Source organism: Amblyomma maculatum, chromosome 1, assembly GCF_055883805.1.
Source record: "Amblyomma maculatum isolate TAMU_Amacu chromosome 1, ASM5588380v1, whole genome shotgun sequence".
In the NCBI taxonomy this organism is placed as follows: Eukaryota; Metazoa; Arthropoda; class Arachnida; order Ixodida; family Ixodidae; genus Amblyomma; species Amblyomma maculatum.
In genome coordinates this window covers 202684942-202700954 of record NC_139344.1, presented here as the reverse complement: position 1 = coordinate 202700954, position 16013 = coordinate 202684942, and the positions used below count along the sequence as shown (strand labels likewise).

At 41.1% G+C, this 16013-nt stretch overlaps 1 protein-coding gene across 1 annotated transcript; it reads right to left on the bottom strand.

Moving 5' to 3' along the window:
• Nucleotides 1-7245: 7245 nt before the first annotated feature.
• EMC4 (ER membrane protein complex subunit 4) lies at nt 7246-14835 on the bottom strand. The gene is made up of 5 exons (XM_084590032.1): nt 14605-14835; nt 13771-13879; nt 12258-12411; nt 10676-10833; nt 7246-8074 (listed from the first exon to the last, which is right to left on the bottom strand). Exons 1-5 carry the CDS (start codon nt 14670-14672, stop codon nt 8036-8038), a joined length of 528 nt encoding a protein of 175 aa, XP_084446158.1. The 5' UTR covers nt 14673-14835; the 3' UTR covers nt 7246-8035.
• Nucleotides 14836-16013: the final 1178 nt, after the last annotated feature.

The following is a 16013-nucleotide window of genomic DNA, read 5'->3' as shown; positions in this document are numbered from 1 at the left end:
GGCCTGATGTGTACCCCACTATAAGCAAGCCACACAAACATATGCCTGCATGGAACTCAGAAGAGTGGAGAGTTGGGCTTGTTGGTTTACAGTCATGGTGGAAACGGCACTAACAAAGCACGGAGCGAGAACACAAAACAGACGCTGTGTTGTGATTTCACTCCGTCTTGTGTTAGCGCTGTTCCCACCATGCCTGCATGATGAGCATGTCTGTCTCGGGATCACGAGTTTTGGTGTATTTGATTCCCATCTCAAATGTGCTGCCCAAGTTGGCAACTTTTCCATATGCAACCGTGATGTGTGGTTTCGCGATGCCCACAATTAACCATTGATAAATCAGTGCCCTGCCATGTAATATCAGCCAACTATTACCTGCCAGAGGCACGCTTGTGATTTTCATGGCATGCATGGATCCCACAGCTGGCTTTTGTGCTCGTGGGGCATATATGTTACTCAAGCATGAATGCAGCAGGTGCTAGATGTTATGAAGCACTATGAAAAATGCATGTCATCATCATCATCAGCCTGACTATACCCACTGCAGGGCAAAGGCCTCTCCCATATTTCTCCACTTAACCCGGTTCTGTGCTAGCTGCATCCACTTGACCCCTGCGAACTTCTTAATCTCATCCGCCCACCTAACTTTCTGCCGCCCCCTGCTATGCTTTCCTTCCCTTGGAATCCAGTTTGTTACCCTAAGCGACCATCGGTTATCCTCTCTTTGCACTACATGTCCTACCCATGCCCATTTCTTCTTCTTAATTTCCACTAGAATGTCGGTAACTTGAGTTATTTCTCTGACCCACTCTGCCCGTTTCCTATCTCTTAATGTTACCCCTACCATTTTTCGTTCCATAGCCCTCTGGGTTGTCCTCAACTTAAGTAGAACTGTGATGTAGAATGCATGTGATGCCATCCTAAACTTCAAAGAAGAAAGACGTTTGCGTTTGAGAGTAAGCTTGAGACATTCTATCTTTTTTTTTTTTTTTTTTTTTTTTTTTTTTTTTTTTTTTTTTACAAAAATTCATAGTTCTGAAACTGGATTTTAATTGTACCAAAACTTGTATGGCATTTACTATAAGCAGTGCACTAACACAACATATATTCAGGACCTTTATCTTGCTGGGAAGTGCTCATAATTTGCCTCTGCATAGTATAGTTATAGGTGATCCTTGGGCAAAGCACTTGGACCAAATGAGGGAAAATGAAAGATAAACATAGCTAGCAGCCACCTAGAAACTAAATCTACCAACCAGTACATATCCTCCCACCGCTGTGGTGCAGTGTTAAGATGCCCAACTACTGTGTCAGAGTACCCGGGTTCGATCCCGACCGGCGGCGGCTGTGTTTCGGTGGAGGTGAAACGAAGAGGCATCCTTGTGCTGTGCGATGTCAGTGCATGTTAAAGATCCCCAGGTGGTCGAAATTACTCCGTAGCCCTCCACTATGACTCCTCTTTCTCTCTTTCCACTCTCACTCCCACCTCCTCCCTTCCCTTATGGTTTAGATGTCCACAGAGCAAGTGTGACAGATACTGTGTCTTTCCTTTTCTCTGAACCAGTTATTATTATTATTATTATTATACATACAACTTACATATAGTCACGTTATGTTGGTGCACTGCTTATAGGAAATGCCATACAAGTTTTGGTACATTGACATCCAGTTCCATGAACAATGAATTTCTGGGGAAAAAAATTATATAGAATGTCTCAAGTCTATTCTCTAATGCAAAAAAGCCTTTTTATCTTCAAAGTTCACTAGGATGACATCACATGCATTTTTCATACTACTTCATAATATTTAGCACCTGCTACATTCATGCTCGAGATCCAGCAAAATGCCCCATATGATACCTAATGCATCCTTCACATAACTTTGCATTGGCATAGGTTCTTAAGTATTTCCCATGCAACATGTAAACACCAGTTCTACATCACCAACCAGCTTTAGGGAGTATGCTGTACATTGTGCCAGTTTCGTAGGCATCAGTACATGCAATTTTGTTACATGCGTCTCCACTTCCAGAACATCAAGCTAGCAGCTAGAGGTGTTATGGCGACAGCCAAAGAACTCTGCAATGTGGTACAGTCCCTTTGAAGTTCAAAGAAGCTCTAGTACCTAAAGGGACCATGTAAAGCTGCTTGCTAAAACTAGAAAACATGAACGAACAATCAGTATTCCATCAGTCATCTCTTAAATGTTGAAGCTTAGTTGCATTAACACTGATAATATCAGCGATTAAAAAAAATAACATTCCTCCTCTCCTCCTTCAGCTCAATGCACACTGGCATGTAATAAAAAAAATATTTTAAAGCAGATCACGTTGCCATCTCAGTGCTCCTCGTCCTGCTCGCGTCACTTGGACATGCCCATTGAGAGGGCGCATCCAGAAGGATCTGCTGATGTCAGCGGAAGGTGACGCCTAAAATTGGTGTTAGCAAGCACTTTTTGAAAATTATTTGTAAACTATACTATCTATGCAGAGCTTTTAAATTTGACTCCAATACCCACAAAGACCACACATATGGATCAGTTACATTTGAATATTACCATACAAACCATTTCAGGACTCCTTTAAGGCATGCTCGAAATCCTGCACTCTCAAAACAACCCACACTGGTTTAATGCTTAACGTCGCGCATACAAGAACACTATTCAAATATATATTTTAAATACACTATCAAGGGCATTTAAGAGCCAAAGCAACATTGTGAGCTGCAAGGTGCCTGTGGTTGAGAACATGGGATTAATTTCAAGAACTAGAGGTCTTTACCACACACCAGCAGACTCTCAGTGCCAGCAAACTAGTATTGACTGATGCACATGGCTTCAGGTCCGCCTCCGCATATCTACACACACTTCAACGAACCTTAACACTCTGCTCAGGGTTCAGCTGCGTGCCTGGCTTTAGTGGGCCACAAAGCCAGCACCAGCGGCCAGAGAACACCTTAGGAATAAAACATAGTTTGGTTTACATAAATTTTCCAAGAGTTACAATAAAAATAAAATAAAATACCACCATTTCAATGGCTTCACCAACTGCAGTGCCCAATCTGCATGAATGATATGTATATACTACCAAAGACTGTAAACTAAAGCAAAAAGAAGTATTAAAAAACTGCAGAGAATTTTGCCTACAATCTAACATCGTGTGAAAGCAGAGATGCACAGGTCTTTCTCTTCTGTCTCCTAGCTTTGTGTAGTTGGCTGAACTAAGACAAACATTTGCCACCAATTAAAGATCATTTTACAGCGAGCTGCATCTTACGCTCTGCCATGGAACTGTCCATCACACATCTATGCTTTCGTATTCCTCGCTGCGCTGTCGTGACGAAAGTACCACCCGTCGCTCTGCAGATGCTCCACAAGCAAGCAAAAGTTTTCTTGGTGTAGTAGCCTCCTGAATAATGCTTTCACACTAAAACTCTCAGCAGGAAAAGACTGAAGTGCAACAAAATACAAACTAGCTTCACTTTCTTTCATCAGAAATGTAAATAACCCCATGAGCTCATATTTCATGTCTTCCATGCTCAAATTTCAGAATAACAGGCACAAAATTCTGCGAGATAGCCAGAAGAAATTTGCTGTGATAGCTGTAGCCACCAACAACATAGACTACTTCCTTCCAGCCATGTACCACCGCCCATAACCCAACACCTGTGATGTTCATTGCTTCTACTGACATTTTAAGGTGACAATTGCAGCCACCCTAAAATGGTCTCAGGCCCACCGGCCAACGCTCAGTGGCACTAATAACAGGCACAAAATTCTGCAAGATAGCCAGAAGAAATTTGCTGCAATAGCTGTAGCCACCAACAACATAGAGTACTTCTTTCCAGCCATGTACCACCGCCCATAACCCAACACCTATGATTATGTTCATTGCTTCTACTGACATTTTAAGGTGACAATTGCAGCCACCCTAAAATGGTCTCAGACCCACCGGCCAACGCTCAGTGGCACTAATGTCCGTACAAGCCGTGCGTTTAAGTGTGTGCTAAAGTCTGTAGCCAACATTACGTGGAACTTTCCCAGCCAGCTTCGACAACAAAGTATATTCAAACCAGGCATGACAGGCTCATTCAGAGATGAGCTGTGCACTAGAAGGCATGGAAAGAAGCCATCGAAAATTTAAATTACTTGATTCCAGCCGGTTGTACAAAACTTCAATAATAATACAATACATACTCAAGTCAAACCCTGCCGTGGTGGTGTAATGGTTAGGGCACTCGACAACTATGTCCAAGGACACGAGATTGAGTCCCGGCCGCAGCAGCTGCTTTTCGGTGAAGGCAAAAAGCAAGGCACACATGTGCTGTGCGATAAACTCCAGGTGGTTGAAATTTCCGGAGCCCTCCACTAGGGCATATCTTATAGCTCGAATCACTTTGGGACGTTAAACCTTATAAACCAAACCAAGCCATATTCAAGTCGACTATGTACATATTTGCAAGATGGCATGCAATAAGTATAGGACACAGTCAATGCAATGCCCTCATGTATAATATCCCTACAATACGACCTTTGAGGTAGTAATAAATAAAAAATGCCAGCGAGGATGGAAAACTAGTTGATGATTTCCATGCGTCAAACCTAGAATAGTTGAGATATATTTTATATATACTATATATTCAAGCCACATATGCAGGCTCATAAATAGGTTTCATTCTGGCTAATACTGTACAAATGTAACAATGAAGCCTTTCAGATGCTGAAATTTGATTGGATGCTTCATTTGAGCCCATTTTAAAATTTGTCACAAGGTCAACATCATTTGCAATAAGTCAAGTGGCAGGCAATATATTACTTTTTCTCTTCCGAACTACACAATAAGTAGCTAGCATTTTACAACTTGCAAATAGATATTACTCAGGGTTCAGCATTCCTAATTTTTATATTCCCCTTGCTAACTAATTTACCTACAATGCATGTACAACAGACAATTGGAAATCAGACAAGCATGCATTTTAGCCAAGCGACTCTTCTATGATATGAGGAAAATAATTATGAATTCATTTTTGTCATGTTAAGTACTTATGGCATGTTAATTTCAGCTATGAGACGGCTACCAAAACCACTTCAAGGATATTTCTTAAGTGACAGCCTCCAAGTTTCATAAAAATTAAAAAATGCTAACAAATACATTGGTTAAGGGATGCTGTAAACTCCTGTGGACAGTTCAGAGGGCTGTACAAAATGAAAAAGAAACCTGGTAATTTATGCAGCAGGTTAAAAAAAAAACCTCGCTTGAAATGATCCCATTGCTTTTGGCTGATCTATTTCCTTAGATGTTACCCGGCAAAGGTTGCTTGGCTATATGATTAAACGTCCCAAAGTGACTCAAGCTATGGGGATGCCATAGACGAGGGCCGAAAATTTCAACCACCCGGGGTTCTTTAACATGCACTGGCCTCGCACAGCACACGGGTGTCTTCATGTTTTTTGCCTCAATGCAAAAGCAGTCGCCGCAGCCAGGGCTAAACCTGCATCTTTGCGTTCAGCAGTCTAGCACCCCAACTACTGAGCCACAGTGGTAGAGCACTGGCCAAAGAAATGGCATTAAAAATCATATTTTTCAGCTTGCAGTAAAACACCCGGAGTATCAAATTTTACAACATGTTATTATTTCAGAGTACAGAGTAGTGAGCCATGCTATGAAACTACTGCACAAGGCTCAAAGAGACTTCATAAATTGTTGTAAAAGAAGCATTGTCGTTTGCCTCCCTTTAAAATTGGCTGGGATTGAACCAAAGGACGAAAGGTTTTGAAATATTTCTGGTACAACAGACCCCAGAAAACAATAAAACAGCAAAAGAAAACTCGCCTACGAGGTGTACGTTCGACCGAAACTTGAATGTGCCAGTGCAATATGGAATCCTCACCAGCAATATCTAATGGAATCTCTCGAAAGCATTCAGAATCGGGAGGCTCGCTTTATCTATTCTGAATATGATAGACGGGTTAGCATTAGTGCCATTAAATCATCCATTAGCCTTCACTCATTAGCACTTCGAAGAAAGATTTCGCAGCTGTGCCTATTTCATAGTCTATATTATAATCGCCCTGACCCGAGAACTTTCTTTTTAGTGCTACCTGTACGAACATCGCGTCGTCTTTTCAATTCCATGAGCATGCAGTGCACAACTGGTTCGACAAACTCGTTTAATAAGTCGTTCTTACCCTTGGCGATTGAAGAATGGAATTCAATCCCTGAACCAATAGTCTACGAAAGTGATAACTCTAAATTCAGGCAGGTAATATCAGATCACTTTGCCAGATAATCTTATTATCAGTAAATATTTCCAGCTTGACTCATGTATCAAACACGAATTTTGCTTTGTAGCTCTTCCCTATGTATATGTCAATCTTTCTGCTTTGCCTTGTGTGTGTTTTTTTTTTCTTTCTTTCTTTTATTGTGCATATATAAATTTTTATTGAATGCATCATGAATCAAATGGGTGTTCGTCTTGTCATTTCATTACTTAAGGTTCCATAGAAATGTATAACGTTACCTTGCCTCTTTGCTTTTCATTTCTGTATAATCATATGACCACATACTTACTTTACTCGTTACCCCCCTCCCCCCCTCCTTATGTAATGCCTGACCCAGGGCCCTTAAGGGACAATAAATGATGATGATGATGATGATGAAATATATGAATGCTTTCCTTCCAGTCCTTCTTGAACAAATGGTGGCAGCCCAGTATTAATGGAAGGCAAAAGGCCTCCCAGCCTAATGCTGCTATCGTAGAGGCATTTCCAATCCCACCAATCAAGCCCAATCTCAAGGTTCCAAGCACGCTCCACATCCAGTGGCGCTACATGTTCCTATGTGATCTAACGAGCAAGGTGGCCTACTATATAGGTTGCACTGCATGCCTGGTTGGTTGCAAAACGGTGGTAAATAGACGGGTTTGCAAGAAGTCAATGAAAACGCTTGCGATAAAAAATCCTGTGACAAACACAAGCCAAAGACTGTACAACCAGCCTATGCATATGGGTGCTAGGGGGGCAGCATTGGAGACATGTTTGGCCTTGATTGCAAATGATCTGGCTGCACAGGATACTGGAACTGCACTAAGTTCAATCTTTATCATGAAAAATGCCCATGTAACAGCAGTATAACACTAACTATTGCATGAATGTATGAATACTGTCTAAATGAACATGTGCTGACTGGAGTAAGGTGCACTTACAGGAGGACATCCAAGATAAGTGAAATGAATGGATCAAGAGAAGGTAGCAAGGGCGCTCAAATTATTCCATTTATTTATTTCAAAAGTGGCCGGCGTGTGCGTAAGGCAGGCTTATTATACACCTCCTTGATGACAACAAAATGTACACAATTTTTTTCGGTTCCTGCAAATCTTTTATATTAATTCGTATTGTACATCTGTCAATATACACGTGCGAATTACATCTTATACCATCGCATCATTGACAAGCATTTTACTAAAACTGCATTCCTAACATTTACAATCTGAAAAAAAATAAACATACCGTCTATAACATCGATTAACAATTCTTAACTTCACAACTGCATATTAGCTTCAATACTAAGCAAATCGCATTAAAAAGAGAGATGCACATCGTATTGCGCACTCTTTATGCTGATGCCATCACGAATACTTCTCTAACTGTACAAAGCCTAAAGACTACAAGCAAAACCAGAAAGCTCCATATATGTATACGTCTAGTTAAAAATACAACAGTAAACATTGTGCACGGCTGGTTCACCTCTTTTCGCACATGTAGAATACATACGGGAAAAAACCCTCACACCACCAGTAAAACAGAAAACGCGCCGTCCTCCGGGCATTAAAAAGCCAAGTCCATGCAGCACTCTAATGGCAAAAAAGACGTTCAACGCCTGACGTAAGCCACAAAATCCTACAAGAGTGCTGATGTGTGTGCATAAGATGTGGGATGCATATTGTTCCAGAACATGCACACAGGAGAAGCGAAAGACATTCAGTCCCGGCACGTGCACTGTGCTTGCAGCTTCCATCAGCTTCGTGGCCAATGCAGCGGTTCATGACAATATGATGCCCCCTCCTGAATGCTCAATCCTCTGAAAAATACAAGTTACAGGGGCCATGTTATGAACTGAATGCTCAATCCTATGAGAAATACAAGTTACAGGGGCCATATTATGAACACCAACAAACAACTCGCTGAATTCCCTAGTTTACCAGGAGAATGAATGCCAGCAGATTCTTTCTCTATGCACAATCCCAGATGGCAGTGAATTAGAAGTGCACCACTCTTGGATACTTTATTGCTGAAAGATGCCGAACCACTTCCTGACCTTCTTTCAGGAGCATTAGCAGCAATATTTATATGAAGATACAGAGGCACCATACTGCCACATGATTTTCTGGTGATACTATTGTAATGAGTTTTCAAGTTTGCATCAAGGCATTGTACACTAGGACCTCAACAGTACAAAAGTATGAACCTCATTAATCAGAACAGTTTTCATTGCCTTTGAAAGTTCTTTGAAAGTGAGCATTGGTCAGTGGTGTCAAATGCTGATTACTTTTAATGAAAACATGGACTGCCATGATTTCCTAATGTTGTAAGCGAATGCTGCACAAATTTACTGCAAATACTGTACTGTAAGCCGCAAGAATTTTAAACCAAATCACTTAATGCAAGGCAGGACTCACGAGTGCTGTCACTGCTGCTACGACCTAATGAAAATAAGCAGCTGTACAACACTCACCTTTTTCCAAACAAAACAAATTAATATGATAGATACATTTAAAAGTTTTTCCTTCGTCCATCTGATATTTGAACTTTTATGTTAAGACTAGAGTGTACTTCCAGGGTAGCAAGGTCCATAATCCATTGGCTTTACTACATAATCAGCACAAAAAGAAACTACACAAAATCACCTCTGATAATGTGGAGATATGTGCACTGCCCATGTGCCCATAAAACAAAGGTGGGCAGCAAGTTTGCACAAGGACACGATTGAGCATGAAACACCCCTATGTTTAAACTGCATGTTTAATAAGACTGCAGAACCTGGCAAGCTGCATTTGGTGATGTCTCGCTCTAATTTCTTTTGGTCCTCTTTGACTAGGTGCTGCTTCCACATGGCATAGATCATGAAAAATGACACCAATGACAGAGGGTCAGTAGAAAGAAAAATGAAAAGTAGCCTTACAAAATATGGCCCCAGTTGGCCTCTGGCTTGCAAGAGCCATAAGCTAAAAACTTGGGGCATGATTACTGTGAACAGCTTTCAAGAGTACTCAAATAAAGAGGAACAGGGTAGCATTAAACAGGCTTTTCCGAAGGAAACAAGCAACCATGGCTGCCACTGAGGTAGGACAGGAATTCAAGAGAGCACTGTGGTTGCCAATGAATGCCAAGTGCAAGAGCTCAAAGGTGAGCAATACCTTTGCTTTCATGATGTGCTGACAAATGGCAATGTGCACGCAATGGACTCAATGGAAAGATATCTCCCAAAGTCAAATTTTCATCGCAAACGAAATGGTTTGCATAGCAAAGAGATTTTTAAAAGGTGCTGCCACAACACCCAATTCCCACGCTTCCTCCTGCGACATGCGCCATCACGCGACTGGTAGCACGATGCCCTCTGTACCTTTTCTGCTTATCTGACAGCACTCTCTCTACTGCTCCTCCTATGACAACGCCTGCTGTGTTAGGTCCCGTGGTGTAGTGTGGTAATTAAGGCATACAATTAGAGGTATATCACACCACTATCACCAACTGGACTAGCAGGTGCATGCCAATTAGAAAGCAAAATGGTATGACACCACCTGGAACGCAGCACAAAGCACGGTTGCACCACAATTTTCATATGAAAAAGAGGCCAAACGAGCAAATGGGACAATAGACAGGAACGGGGGCCTATCCCAAAAGGGCATCTGATGTGCATGCCATCATCTCGCTTGCTGCACCAGTGGTAAAGGGGGAGTGGTACCTATCATGTATTTTTTTTTTTTTTTTATGTCGTAAGGTCACGTGAATTTTGTGCCTCTTATTGTCTACACTGCTGATGAGCCAAGTAAGGCTTTCGCCTTAACAACTGACATTAGCCCTGAGCAATAAAAGAAGGGCACGATCCTTTCAGTGCAGAACAGAAAAACTTGAACATCTCATTGCATAATTTATGCTTAACCTGAAGCCATGAGCTAAAGCAGCCTTTCAATCCCCCAAAAGGCCATAACAGTGCTCAAACAGCCATTACTACTGAGCTCGATGCACCACTGCTCACCTAATTTTTCTTACAAAGACAATAATCTTGCTTTCTTCTAATGTTCTAATAATAACAAACCAAACTGTAAGATTGGGGCATACCAGAGAGGAGTTTGTTGTATAGCAAGGAAATGTAAGCTGCATATGGCCGTAGACCAGCAAATAACCTTTACCACCTTAGTGAATGAAATCTACATAACCAATATTTTGTTTTACTACGCCAATGTGACCATACAACCTTTGGAGCTTAGCTGTGTTATCTGTTTCCAGCATCAACACAGATGCTTTCTTGCACAGCACACTGCATGTGGCAGCAGCTCCCATGAATTCAAATTATCCTCGTTATCTGAGGCAGTCCTTTCAAACCTTTACGCTTTACTTAAAAATATTACACTGTATAATAAAATAAAAACCCTTTCCGTTTACATGCAAGGAAACTCACCTGAAGAGGCTCTACAAAATCCAGCCAGTCCGAAGCATGTGTTGGCAGTAGTCCCATTGACGAACATTTATAGAGCGCTAACGCCAGACAAGCCAAGTTGCCAAAAAGATAAACTATTTTCTGAAGAATAGCTTGGCCCCCTTCAATCATCTTGAATGCTGCATGAAAAATATAACACAAAAATTGAAAACCTTCTGTAAATGTACCACTGTACCTGATAAGCAAAGCTTGATAGCACATTATTTCATTCAAGTGAGCTGAGAAAGCAGAGCCAGATGTGTTCCAGGAGACAACAGCGTAATTTTGGACAAAACGATTAGCTAAAGTGTCCACTCAATTGCGCACAACACGAGCAAAGAACCTAAAGGCACTCACTCACCACCAAAGCATTTTTCGAGGTGAAAATTTTGTTACCTATGATTTTTGTTCACTTGCCCCACCAAACAATACTACCAATGGTTGTCTAACCCGGAAAAAAAGCAAGACAACAATCCCAATGACAAGAGACATATATGCACCTGATTCATAATGCTCCTCATTTAGGAGCATACACGAAGACTCAGCCAAACACAGTAGGCACTAGGTGTCGTTTAAAGAGTGAGAATGAAGATGCATCAAGACATGCATAGGCAGATGGTGTCATGAAACTAGCATACATTCCACAAGTCACTGCTTTCTCTGCACACTAGGATCTATGATTGTCTGTCAATAACATATGATTGAGTCCACTTGTAACTTGACGGTCACAGATCTTAGTTGTATCCGAAGTTCATAGTAAGTAGACCTTTCTTATGCCAGCTCAAAAAATGCCAAGTTGTATGAAAGTTATGTCTATTTCTTTAAAATTATAAACTGGTTTACTGCAAAGTAAAGGTATAGTATCTGTCACTTTTCTCAGTCGACAGCTGAACCAATAGCTCCACCCCATTCGTAATAACCGAACATCATTATAAACAAGGCTGTTGTAACTCAGCTGTTATAAGTGGGCTCGATTCTATAACCATCATGAAGTCAATGCCAGAATAGAGAGCTCCAGAACATGATCCTTAAAATTAAAAACTGTAATCAGAAACTGTTTCTTATGGCTATGTTCAAAATACTGCATTGTTTTGCATCTAGTGAAGCATTTTCCCTTTATGGCAAGTCAAGCTCCGACAAATGTTTAGCACACAGCAGCTTCTGGCTGCAAAACTCATACTCTGCATTGTGTAAAACGGCAAATTGTGTTCATTCATAGCAAACTTAAACTAGGTATTTTCATGTGCACTAGAAGCATATTCAACCTAGTAAGCATTGAAATTTGTTTAAATTATAGATAACAGTAACCATGAGTTTGAATTTCTGAAACCACACTTGTCTATTAACTGTGCAATGGCATTTGGATTAAAAGTATTTGTTACAGCATCTCTCAATAAAATTTCAGAAAAAATTGTATGGCTTCCTGTAGTGTATATCGCATCGATGCATTTAGTCTGAATGGTAGCAACCTTTTTCTTTCTCATGTGCTCTAGTTACTTTTGACTGTTTAAAAACATTACGCATAACAGTAAGAAGTAGTATGATAATGACACAAAGCACTTACTTGATTGAATTGTTAACAGCGCTTTGACAGGTCTCAAAAACAACATCCCAACCATCATGATTGGAAAGATTGAGATAGAATTTCCAGCCATGTACATAATGAAAAGGTTCATAGGCACCTGTTTCCATGGGGCCAAAGCTACGTCCCACGATTTCTGCAAAACGTAGACTGGTCAAAACAGAAGGCTCTAAAGTTGCTAAACGCACACATATATGTACCTATATGCAAATGTCTTGAGCAGTTGCATAACAGATACAAGAAGCTGAAAAAATGCACTAGAGAGGTGAAAATAAGTGAAACACGGTACCAAAGAACCGTAATTCCATTCCTTTAATTTGTGCTTTTAGAATGCATGCATAAAATCTCATCACAGGGCAAGGAAGAACTTGAAATGTGATAATGCACACGTCATCCATTTCATCATTAAATTTCATCTCACTTTTGCATATGGGAATTGCATAACAGCACAGCACAATAACAAAAAGTTGTCACGCCATTTGATTTTCAGTGCAAGAAATACATGCAATGATAGCAACAACACAGCAAGCCCTCCCAGCTGTAAACAGTGATCAGAACATACTCAGCAACACAACAAAGCATTAACATAACAGAACTTTGATTGCCAAAGAATGCACACACACTGGTAAAAAATAAAAACCATTACGTGCCAGTCTACAGTGTATATGACATTTTATCAAGTAGTGCGTAACAAGAATATGCCTGTTTTAATAAAACAACATCCATACTAAACACGGATTCCACTCTGGAGTTCAAATTCTGCCTAGCTGTATAGTTTCTTAAATGGGTCGATTCACCAAATGTTTTGTCGCAGATTTTCCCCTTTGGAATGATGGTTAATGGCGTATTCCAATCGGCAATCTGCAGTGGCTTTCCAATTTTGCAAAAGAGCATGAAATTCATTACAGGCCTATCAGACCTAAAAGTATGAACTTCACTTCAAGTCACCCGTTGAAATCACCAAGTTTTGCAGACAATAAAAATTTGCTCCGGATCACTGATTGGGATATGCCCTTAGACAGTAGTAAATATTGATCGCAACAAAGAATTCATAGCAGGTTATAAGTTGGATTTATTATTTATGCCCAAATAGTTTCAGTCTGTTTTACAAGTTGAATAGTGGTTGCATCATCACAGGTCGGTTTGACACCATATGAAACATACAAAAATGGCAACAGCCGTTTTTTCACTTACTGTCATTCGGCTCCTGGGCAGGACAGCTCAAGAGTTGCAGCGAATTAAAACGACGAAAAACCGGTTATACCGCAGTTTTTGTATGCATCACATGATCTCAAACCTACTTCTGGCATCACTGCCATCGTGCATCTGCTGAAGCCTGCATGAGAGAAGAAATTCATCCCCAGCAGAAGCAGCAAACTGATACCGAAAAACACATTTTTTTTTGGACAATACTGGACCATGTTACAGCTCAGCAATATGCCTTATTAGCTGGAACATGAAATCACAGAAATCCATTTTAACAGGTTGTTCCTACCTTAACAATGAGATTTGCTTCCGTCTCACGACTTGCTTCACTATGCCCTTGTCCCAGGGATGAACTGTAGCCCGGCGGTGACGCCAGTTCTGCCACTTTTTCACTTCGTCTGAAGAAATAAGTTGTGCAGCTATAATGACAGAGCACCGCTTAACCAAAAATAAAAAAATAAAAACTTTGCTTGGAGAGTGTACAACAAATCAAAACTTTTTACCGTAAATCGTGTTGCCCAAAAGGATGTCATGGAGACAGGGCAAACATCGTTCATTCATGCCACAAAAGCGACAAATGCTCATCCACCACGACCTCTAAACGCAGTTTTCCCAGCAAACATATAGACGTGATTTCGCAGTACGAAACAAAGCATTTCCCGAAAGAAACCAGCCTCTACCAGAGAGAAAGCACGTGACTTGTGTAAAGTATAGCATGGCAAATTCAATGTAATGTCACCCGCTTTCGAGAGCGGAGAACGCGCCACAGCTCAATCAATTTACGTACGCAAAACGAGTCCGCGTTAGGTGAAAACGAGGTGGTTTATTTTACAGGTATATGGGAAATAGACTCATGCTTGAACTCAGCGACTAGCAAAGTGCGCCGACACCATTAAGGGCCAACTTTTAATAAGTAAAACATCTCAATATGGTAAATTCCTTGCTGAAATGCGTGGTTATTCAACTATTTCGCAACGTCATCAGCAAGCCAAGCTCAGTTGTGCCGTTTGGTGGAGAAATACGCCAAATGGCAAGTAGCAAAAGCTACAGAAACAAATTCTCAAGTGGATTTCAATATTAGTACCAAAGCACCGCGAACCAAATGTAATACCGCAATATTTACCTCTGAGAAGACGCGAACGACCACTTATGCCGTTTCGCCGGAGCTCTACTGCCCAAACTTGCAGCCATTTTAATTTGAGGGCAGAGTTGTGAGCCTGGACCCGAACATTTCGCCAAATTTCTCTCGTGTAAATAAATAAAAACTTTTTTTGAGGCTAATAATTATACTTAAACAATCTGCATAATACACTTACATTACAATTTTTAAACTACATCGTTTTTGTACTGTAATAGGTGGTGTCCAAGTTTTGGCGGACATTGCGTCACGGCCAGGGCCAGGCCAGCCAGGCTTTGTTACGTTAATTTGGACTTCCGGGTTGTTTTTGTGGTTTGGTTTCTGCTGGCATTGCATGCAGGCTCGTGGATGTGACCTTTATTCTCTTGATATTTGCGCCAATTTGCTGGGAATGTGATGTTGTGCTCGGCTTCCAACTACGGCAACTCAAATAGAACGCGATACAAGATGTTCCGAGTGCAGTCGAGTTGTGAACGGCGAATACAGTTGGCCGCTGCGATCCGCTGGCTGACCGTCGACAGCGAGTTACACGTGGAACACGAGGCTTTATTTCGAGTATTTTGTAAATGGCAAGTGTTGGATAGCTCTGTGAACGCTGGGAAACTTTGTGAAGTAGGTTGTTTTTTCTCGTTCAGGAGCACCAAGTTATCGCTCGGGCGACTTCGGCTACAGCTGTTTTCGCATGATGGTAGCAGCGATTGGTCGTTCCACATCTTCAAAAGGTTCGCAAATTGTGTTGTTTGGCCTGCGTCAGTACAGCGTTATATGATATTATAAGTACTGAGCAATTTTCTCCCCGGCCATTTCTGCTAAATGCAAGTTTCTACAACCACGCCCAGTACAATATCAGCTGTCGATGGTTGGTCTCGTAGCCTGACTAGGCCGGCGTGTCACCGTTAGTATAAGATTTATACATTGTTCTGTGTACATTGTTGTGTAAGCAACTATTTCCTGATTTAACTCCAGAAAACAAAACATGATTTCACTAGCCAAGCAATCAGCGTGAGTACGCACAAAATTGCGGAGAAATACGAGCAAGATTGATAGTTTCCTGCTTGTGCAGACCTACTACATGGTGCGGTGGTGTTTATTCCTATCCTGTGTGGAGAGAGAGACAGACTTTTTCAGGGATAAAAATTGGCAGCATTTTTATATGCTCTGGGTCAGAGTGAAAATCTTCACTTCAGGACTGCACTAACATTGTCCAGCTATTTTTCATCTTTCATTGTATGGCACATAGAAAAGCTGACAGCTGAGATACATGGTATGAAAACAAATTTTGCTGTTACAAAGCAGTTTTCTAATGGCCTATGTGCTGCTAAACGTGCATGCGAAAATTAAATTAATATTTACATACAAGCTATCTTGTGATGCAATGCAGGGTGCTGCATACG

Coding starts and splice junctions, on each gene's coding strand:
- EMC4 (XM_084590032.1), bottom strand. CDS start 14,672: ATGGCTGCAAGTTTGGGCAGTAGAGCTCCGGCGAAACGGCATAAGTGG. Junction 13,880..14,604: donor TCGTTCGCGTCTTCTCAGAG/GTAAATATTGCG, acceptor TTATTTCTTCAG/ACGAAGTGAAAAAGTGGCAG. Junction 8,075..10,675: donor ATTTTGTAGAGCCTCTTCAG/GTGAGTTTCCTT, acceptor TGTATTTTTCAG/AGGATTGAGCATTCAGGAGG.